The 9,762-nt window shown below is 44.9% G+C and overlaps 1 protein-coding gene across 1 annotated transcript; it reads right to left on the reverse strand.

The window, feature by feature from the left end:
* Positions 1–1,570: 1,570 nt before the first annotated feature.
* LOC119660844 (cap-specific mRNA (nucleoside-2'-O-)-methyltransferase 2) lies at positions 1,571–3,874 on the reverse strand. The gene is made up of 2 exons (XM_038069742.1): positions 3,253–3,874; positions 1,571–3,199 (listed from the first exon to the last, which is right to left on the reverse strand). The coding sequence occupies exons 1-2, from the start codon at positions 3,733–3,735 to the stop codon at positions 1,676–1,678; spliced, it is 2,007 nt and encodes a 668-aa protein (XP_037925670.1). The 5' UTR covers positions 3,736–3,874; the 3' UTR covers positions 1,571–1,675.
* Between the last annotated feature and the right edge of the window lie 5,888 nt (positions 3,875–9,762).

The raw sequence follows: 9,762 nt of genomic DNA on the forward strand, positions 1-9,762 counted from the left end.
ATCCGCAGTCCTTTATCATTGGTATCTCTATGTAAGCTATGGAAGCCGACGTATCGCCTGAATACGGGCTCCTCCCTACTTGACTGTTGAAATCTCCAAGTATGATTTTGATGTGATACTTGGGACAGGCTTCGAGGGTCCGCTCAACTGTCTCGTAGAAGGTATCCTTCTCTGACTCTATAGTGCCCTCTGTAGGAACGTGAACGGTTATGGGGCTTATATTTCTAAACGCAGAGTACATAGCCTTGCGCTTATAATTTCAAAGCCGATTTCATTTTTTGGCTGACTAAGAAACTTACTTCGAACACCTGATTTGCTAGATGGGCGCTATAATATAAGAAGTAGTGACTCTTCTCCAGGAAACCGGTCCCTGTCCAGCGCATCCTTTGAAGGGCAGTTACATCAGTCTTCTATTGGGACAGGGTATCCGCTAGCTGCTGAGTAGCATTTGGATGCGCACATTCCATAAAAAATGTACAAATCGTAATTCCGTTGTCGTTTTAAAGTGAACCCTCTCCGAGGCTCCTTCTGGGGCTTCGTAACATCGGTTTTCCGTGTAGGGTTGTCAGCCCCCAACCTGAAACACCAGTTGGTACAATTTGTCCCCTTTTTAGGCGCGGGACTCGTTTTCATCCTTCTGCGTCTGCAATTTTTCATTAAGAAAGAACTCCCAGCGATCACCACGTGGAGATGGAGATAGGGTTTGGTAGTATAGCTTTTGGTGTTGGTTCAGTAGGCCTTTCCCAGGTTTTATGCTCCATCTGGGTACCAATCCACGTTTTGCCCTGGGACCTATACTACCCTTTGACCAGCCTCAGGTGGCCCAGCTGCCGCAAAAAGTGACAGCATTAACATCCACTGTCTCTGAGTTGGCAGAGGCCGCCGGCGCCTTGGGTTCGGGGAGTAGGACTTGACCAAGGTCCATATCCGTCTCCCGAAATGGGCTATCGGTTAGTAGGTCATCGGGACCTTCAGCAAGTACCGGGGCATGCTGGTACCATTGAGAGTTTGCTGAAAAGGCTAAGAAATATAACAGCCCCTGCAATTTTTCACCAAACAAATCAGACTTGTCAAAAATTGTTTTTCGATGTCATGGCGACCGCGATTTGCATTTGCGTGCGTCCAACACGCAAGTTGTCAACCCCGCAACAAGAGTTTCGCGATAAAGTATTCAGCGGGGATCCCAGTGTACCCGAAAACGATGCGCTCCATTATCTCAATTTCGAAAAAGGACAGTTTTACAGTGGTTCCTGGCTAGGTTAAAGTCTAAGAGAACATCCCTGACGATCTTGATCTTCATGAAAACGAGTTGGACTTTTTTAATATTTACGATTCCACAGACGAAGTTTTGTAGTTTGAAGGATTTTAGAAGCTCTTAAGCTTTGGATAAAACTGCTTGCGTTCTCGGCACTGTAAAAGATTACTTTCTTCCTCGCACCCTCGAGAATCCAGGGGCTCCTTTGGGCACTTCAGTTCTTCTTTCATCACGTGGAAAACTTCGCGTGTGGAAGCAGCTAAAAATTCAAGATCCCCCCGCCCAGGTCAGCTTCAATTGAAAGAAATATTCTCTTTTTAAAGTCTTAAAAAATATGATATTTATTCGCGTTACATACATTAGCACACTTACATTCTTATAAACATATCAATGTGAATGCAAACCTGAACACCCTCCCCGTTACGTACTTTTCTCGATCAGAAGCCTGCAGTACTGCAAGCAATTCTGGTTATTGTAATTGGTTGCGACCTCACTTATCGGGTCGCTATGCAGCTCTTTGATATCCATCAAGCACAACGCGAAGTCTATTTGATTGTTCTCCTCAAAAACGTCCTTGACCCGCGTCAGGTGCTCCCTGCCTTTGGTTTGGATTCGTTCTAAAGTAATGGTCCGACTAGAGTCAAAAGTTGTTTTCTCGAAAACGTTCGTCAAAAGACACAGAAACGACATGGAGAAGTGCGTCAGAAAGGGAAAACCTCGAATTAAAACGGATTGCGGTTGCAGCTCAACCAAATTGTCAATAAGTTCCTTAAAAAATTGTCGCTCGATGGAGCCGAAGTTTTTCCGCAGCGAAATTTCTTTGGTTTCGAATTGGATTTCATTGGAATCCATCGAAACGTGGAATGGCATGTTGCCGTGGTTTGGTGCAGCTTTGAGAATCTTATTCATGAGGTGCATCAGGAGAATGTTAAGGAAGAGACTACTGTAAACTTGTTCGACTGGCTTTCCTCGGTATATTTGGATTTCATAATTGTTTTGCTCAACTGGGACAGAGTCTGTCGTGTAGGTCCAAGCCAACTTCGCCTCCAACGACTCCAAGTCACTACGAAAGGCCGCCAGCTTCTCCCCCACAGATTTACAGCCCAAAGATTGACGTTCCGTGAACGACCCCGTGTAGATTCTCGAGTGCTGGTAGTATTGGACCGAAGCATGCCTTGGATGAAGGATCTTTTCGTCATCGCGGATCTTACGTACGTTGTACATGTTGAGGTAGTGATTGGTCACGTGTGTTCTTATGAGCTTGCACCGCTTGCCGTCCGCCCGGCCCGGATTCCTGTATGTTGCGATGTTTCGATGAATTACCATAATTTGCTGGTGCATGAAGAATCGGGCGCCGTTCTCCAGCTGGCTAAGAAAATCAGCGGGTAACGCGTGGTAGGCGAAAATCGGCCAATGCTGTGGACTCTGCAAGTGGTCCATCATTGCAGCGAGGACCGCTGGGAAATTGCAGTCGTCGTCCCTGAAGCCAACACACACGACGTACACTTCGGAGTTGCCACTTTTGGACGTAGCTGGCTTGAAGAGGTTCACTCTATCGAACAAGCAGTTGAGGAGGTACAGTAGCGCCGCTGACGTCGCCTCGAAAAGGGTGAACATTTTAAGAATGAAGCTTCCTCCAGGTGAAAGCATATGGAGCGCGGCACAGGTCTCTGCGTAGTGAAGGGAGGACACCACTTCCTCCTGACACTCAGGCGTTTCCATGCAGTCAATCGATCCATCCGCCGTGATCAGGTTGATGTCACCTAGCTGAGTGGCCTTCAAAGCCATGTCTTGGATGTTCTCCTTGTTCATAATATCGCCAGTGAAATCCTTGCCGAAGATCCAGTTCTCCAGGGTATGCAGCATGAAGCGGTCGTCTATCACCATGTTCGCCAGAGGGTTCCCCTCGTAGTAAGGATTCAAGGTTGTCGCCAGCCATTTCCACTAGAATAAGCCAAATTTTAGTTATTACGAACGGAGCCAACGGTCTTGCTTACCTCGACTGCGCGGTAATTGGAGCGCAAGTAATGGTTCAATGCGGCAATAAACGCTCCAGGGGCCTCACACAAATGGATGCTATTCAACCGAGGGCCCAGCACAATAGGAAATCGATTCAGGCACTCAAAGAACTTGCACCACGCCTGAGTAACGAACTCCGCCTCAATTGCATTCTTCAGCCGCCAAGCAACCTCGCCGGAAGGGTTCCGCCGGCGCGTATGGGCACTCCACTCCTCGATTTGAACGTCGTTCAGCTTGCTCTTGACCGCGTTCAGCTTCCCCTTCAGCACCTGGAGACTGTCAATCTTGTAATCCTCCGCGAAGTAATGGTTGGACGCAGGAAGCTTCCAGCTCTCCGCCTTCTCAAACGCGAAATTCTTGTCGAAAAGGTTACCCAGAAGCTTCTTGAGCATGGGATAGAAGCTCTTGGGGAGCGCGTGCGACTCGTCCGCGAATGACGCCGGCGAACACGGTGAGGACATGGTTGTGGTAATGCGGTGACTGTTGTGGCTTAACGATTAAACGGAATTTATCCATGCAGGATAGTTCGCAGCAGAACGTGCTTCTCACATAGCTGATGCTTAGAACAACGCAGATACCACTCGAGTGGTGTTGACAAACGCCTAGTGATGAATGTAAACATTTCTGAAGTTGTCTGATGTTGTGCAATGGATAAACCATTGGCTCTCAAACTGTCACTCTATTTTTGGGAAATTTTGTATTTGATGGGAAAAAAATTTTGTAACGACTTTTGCTAAGACGAGAGTGTAGGGTCCAGATGAAAACATAGATTGTTAGTCACGGTGGAGTATAAGCCCGAAAAACGCCTGGTGAACCAATAAGAATACTTCTATTACCCTCCACGTGGTGATTGCAGGGAGTTGTTTCTTAATGAAGTACGGGACAAGCTGTACCATCTGGTCCCCCAGTGTTGAGCTAGCAACCTTACACGGAAAAAAGTAACTGTTACGAAACGACAGCAGCTACAAAAGGACCCTCGAAAAGGGTGGAATTTACAATAAAGACTCTGCAACGGAAACGGATGAACAATTTGCACATTTTCTCGTAAAACGAGCGCTCCCTATGCACATCAGGAGCTGATCCAAGGGAGGAGCCACTACACTATGTATTATAACGGCTATCCAGTAAAGGTTGGAGTAGCTTTCCTAGTCAATAAAAAAATTAAACCTGGTCTGATCGGCTTTGAAAACATACACAAACGGTTATGCACTCTGCGTTTACGAGCCAAATTTCAAAATATAATCCCCATTAGCATATGCTCGCCAACAGAGGGGACTGCAGAGTCGGAGAACGATACGTTACGTAGTGGAACAAACCCTTGAAGCCCGCCCTGGATATGATATCGAAATCATTTGAAAGTTAACAGCGAAGGATGAACGAAGCCCCTATTTATGTAAATTTCCATAGCATGCATTATGATTATTCAGCTGTCACATGAAATGGTTGTTGGAAGTATCTAGTTTACGCGGAAAGTGGTCCAAACAAATGTGGGTATCTCCAGGCAGGAACACTTTCAATGAAATTGACCATATGTTAATTGAACGCCTCCACCTTTCAGCCTTGATGAATGCCAGAGCATCTCGGGAGGCCAATATAAACTCGGATTACTTTTTTGTTGGGATAGTGCTTCAAGTCCGAATAACAACATCGCATGGAGATAGAAGGACCTGGAAATAAAGCATTGGCAAATGATGTTCACAACCACCTGAAGATCATCATTATTGGTACGGCTTCAAACATATTGGCAGAAAAATCAGAACGACTCATTTAACAATAAATGTAAGCAAGGATTGGAACAGATGAATGCTGTATGCCGGGCGATGCTGCAATCTCCAAGAAACCCGGCACGCACGGAGATCTATCACGAACTCCGTCGATTAGAGAAGCGACTTCACAGACAGAAAAAGGAAGCATGGGAGGATCAACAGACAACTCGAAAACTGCAGGGAGCAACCGCAACAAGCGCGGAAATGATGATAAATCAGCAAGACGAAGCCATATACACCTCGATGTTTATCATACTGATACGATAGAGCATACTTTTATACCATCATCAAAACCGAGCAGGCAGTGGGGGGAGAATCTTTAGCATTGATGAGGGTAAGACGAAATAGCATCAGCACCAAAAACAGAAAAAAACAATAACATCAGATAGCATTAGTCAAATTAGAACAAGATAGGAGAATATAATTTTGAGACCATTGACAATTTCTACTATTTAAGATCGAAAATCACAACCGATAACAGCTACGACGATGAAGTCCGGACACGGTTGTTGCAGCCAACTTACCTATTTCAACTTACAAAAACTGTTTCGCTTAAAACGTCTCACTATAGTATCAAAGCTCTTACTGTACAAGACAATGATCTTACCAGTCGTCATGCATTCCTCGAAGGCTTGGGTTCTTAGCAAGAAAAATGTTTAACATAGGAGGGCGAACGATCTCGTAGCCTATAAAACAACGAAATTTATGAGCGACACCATGGTTGTCTCACTGTGGATAGAATTCCCAGGCGAGGTATAAGCAATCCCTTGTGCGCATGGGTTCGTATTGCTCAATAAGCACCCTGGACTGCTCCGTTCCTGGTAAATCCGCACAGCATAATTCCCTCAACCGTTCCTCTCCCTGGCAATATATAAGGAATCGAAGATTCAAAGTTCTTTCCCAACATGCACGTATCGATATGCACTTTGGTTTGGGCGGACCTGAACAGTCATAGGTTTCCAGTTTTCACAATGAGCTCCACCGCTTCTTCATTGTTGGAACATAGAACAGCGATAAGGTCTGATCGGCAAGCAGATCGACCACATGGCGATCAGCAGTACATTTAGGAGTTGCCTTCTGAATGCGCAAAATACGAAAGGGACCGACATCGATCTCGAGTGAGACCATTTCTAGAAGGGTGCCTGCCTTCCCTTGCGTATCGCGTTCACGTCTTCTCACATGGGAGGGGAGCTTTCACTGTCAAAGCTGAACACAGTTCACATACGGATCCCGGCTGCCGTTCGCAGCGGGAAAACTATCTTCCTGATTGAACAGCAGACATCTTGAATGGCTCGCCAGAGGCCGCCATTAAAAGTGCTCTTCTTTCCAGTGCAAATGAGGTACAGGCTCTTATTGCCGTTGCGAGTGGCATGAACGTAATGTACTACGGTGTGGGCCTACCAGACAGATAACCTAATTTTGCACCAAGGTCCACCAATTCAATAACCCTAAAAGCTGTCTTTCATCATAGCCATCACTCTACCTCAGGCAAAGTCTGCTATGTCCATCCTCATGTAGGGGGCTAAATATTCTTCATAGGATTCTTTTCTCGAACGTGGCTAACAGTTTACGATTTTTCTTGCTAAGAACCCAAGACTCCCACTTGAGGACTGTCAATATTTTTTTGTACAGTAAGAGATTTGACCCTATGATGAGATGTTTTGAGCGGAGGAGTTTTTCTAAGTTGAAATAGGCTATGTTGGCTGCCAAAAACCATGCGCCGATTTCATCATTGTAGTTGCTATCCGTTGTGACGAGGAGAAGAAGAGGAGGAGGAGAAATTTTTAATGGTCTCAAAGTTGTATTCTCCTATCTTTATTGTTCTCATTTGGCTAGCTCCATTTGATGTTACTGCTTCTCTCGTTTTTGGTGATGACATTGCCACCATCTACAGTGAGTCAAAAAAGTAGTCGTCTGCGCGCCAAAAGTAGCTACTGAGGTGAAGAAAGAAAGGAAAAATCTTATCGGTTGTACGGAATGTTCTTCGTGAGGCTGGAAATCACGGGCGTACAGCTCGCAGGAAACCGTACATCCGCAAAAGTAACAACAAAAAACAGCTTGAGTTCGCAAAAATCGACAAGAACCATCCCCCGAACTTTTGGGAAAAAGTCGTCTTCACAGATGAAAGCGAATTCAATATACTTAAATCGGATGGTAAAATAAAAATATGGAGGAAGTAAAACTCTGAAATGGACGAAAAGAATCTAGTTCCTACGGCAAAACAAGGAGGGAAACCACTGCTGTGGGTGACTTACACATTTTCTATGGAAATGTGGCCCACAAAACCTATATTAATTTTTCCAGAAGAGATCTTGACAGAAGCGTGGAAAATATGGGCCTATCTATGGATTACATTTTTAGTCACAATAATGACTCGAAACATATAACGTTAAATACAAATTTTTAGCTACTCTACAACACCCCAAAAAGTGGAAACTCCACCAGTCTCCAGATGTCAACGTTATAGAGGACATTGAAAAATAAAATCCAGGAGAGACATATTTCAAACAAAAACGATGATCCTGCTCTTCAGGAAGAATGGATAACCATTTTTTTAAATGAAGGGAATCTTAAACGCGCCCTCCACTTAATGGTGGATCCGAAAACAGTATAATTTCTCGGTTGTGGACCACGAAACCCTCATCCTTGGGCAAGCACCCAAACTGCAAAATATATGACTTGCGGTTTCCTCCAGAGCAGGACAACTCATCAGAAGCTGCCTCACCTCTGCCCTGGGAGCAGCGTGACCGAAGTGGTTACAAGTTGACATTTGCCATCCACATAATGGCGGACTGGTCCAGTGTTTCTTTTCTTTTTTTTTGTGTCAATGGAATGAAGTGCTTATTTTTCATTTTATTGCTAAAGAATAGATAATAGAGAAAAATTGAAAATTGTGTGTTGGATACTCGTATTTTATCAGTGAACTATTACAGGCAACCTTATTATGCCAAGGTGGTGGCCGAAGGAGAAACGTTGTTTCGGAAAAAACACGTCTGAAGTTTTTAAGGTTTTGTATGAAACAAAACTTTATTAGAATCGATTCGAGTCTCTGTGTCCGCCTATCTGTCTGTCACAGAATGTAGTCATGTGGGGAATCAAATGAAAGCGCTCAGTACTCAACCGAACAATCTGAAAAAAATCACAGTGGTGTATCTAACCGAAATCTAGACCTTAAAACACATACAACCCCCCTTAAGTTCATGCTAGAACTACAAAATTTAATTTATATAAAGGATGACATAAGACACAATTTGGTCAAGTTTGAAGAAAATCCAAATCCTACTCTAGGAAGGGAAGGTTCAGAGAGCGGAGGCGGAAGGGATAGTGTACATGAGGGAAGCTTTTCTTTAAGAAGAGGGAACGGGTGAATTTACGTTGCACATTTTCAAGGGCAAGACAACCGCAGTTGCGGGAGGGTGACTAGATCACGGAGCAGTACTCGTGGGTATTACTCACGAGGAAATTGTAGAGAGCTAAGGAGGGTTGGATGACAATTTTGCTGCGTGATTGGTGACTTCAAGGCAATGAGTGTCAAAGCGGAGCTTATTGTCGAAAGTGACTCCGAGGTCTTGAGTGGAATTTAATAAGGATAAGGAATGTCCGTTAAGAGAGTAAGAGAAAGAAGTGGGTGGGGATTTTAGGGAGCAGCACATAGAGTGGCACTTTCTGACGTCATTAGTCGAACACCAACGAAGCAGAGTATCTAGGTTAGATCGAAGGGAAACAGTCCATAGGCGACGATATAGCGGAAAACAGCTTAAGGTCGTCAGCATAGAGCGAACAGGGACAACTAAGGAGGGGAGGAAGGTCGTTAATAAAAAATAATAAAGGACCCAGAATAGATCCCTGTGGGACGCCAGAAGAGGGGGAGAAGAAGCGGGAAGTACAGCCATCAAAAGAGACGCGGCAGGATCGGTTGGAAAGGTAAAAGGCAGCGTATAAAACAAGTGGTATGAGAACGTTTAGAGACGAGAGTTTGGATAGACGTATTTTGTGATTTACAGTGTCGAAGGATTTAGCGAAGTCAGTGCAAATGGTATGCACTTCTTGCCGTGAATTTAGACATTTGGCGACAAAGTCAAGCAGGTTGGAGGCAGTAGATCTACGTTTAACGAAGCCGTGTTGTTCTTTCACTATGTGGTGGCCAAAGTGGACGAACAGCCAACCGCTGATATATCTTTTCAGGATTTTGGAACAGGACGAGTGGAGGGAAATGAGCCGGTAATTCTTGGCACGATCGCCACTTTTGTGTATGGGGATGATGAGAGCCTCTTTCTACAAGCCAGGACAATGATTCTCTTCGAGGCTTTTGTTGAAAATAAGAGATAGGGGAAGAGACATCCGACATTGGCATCAAGGTTGCCAATGAGGACCCCGACAAGGATAGGAGTAAGAAGGGGAATGGTAAGCGATGCGGGGCAGGCTACATCCACTATCGGAAGGGATTCGGAGGAAGGAGGGGGAACATAGGCTGAGAAAAAGTAGCGGCAGAGTAAATCACAAGATAGTTGGGGGGAGTTAGTCGAGGAGCCAGACAATTTAATGGACGGAGGGGACAGGGGGGTTGCGAATGTGGGACCAGAAAGATTTGCACTAGTATGCTAGTATCCGTTCATGATGTAGTTTTTCTAGTTGAAGCGAGAAAGATACCTTCACGAGTTAACATGAAATTGTATTGATAAGTGATTGAATTGGTAAACTTTAAGGGGAGGGAGGGTCGAG

Source organism: Hermetia illucens, chromosome 1, assembly GCF_905115235.1.
Source record: "Hermetia illucens chromosome 1, iHerIll2.2.curated.20191125, whole genome shotgun sequence".
Lineage (NCBI taxonomy): Eukaryota > Metazoa > Arthropoda > Insecta > Diptera > Stratiomyidae > Hermetia > Hermetia illucens.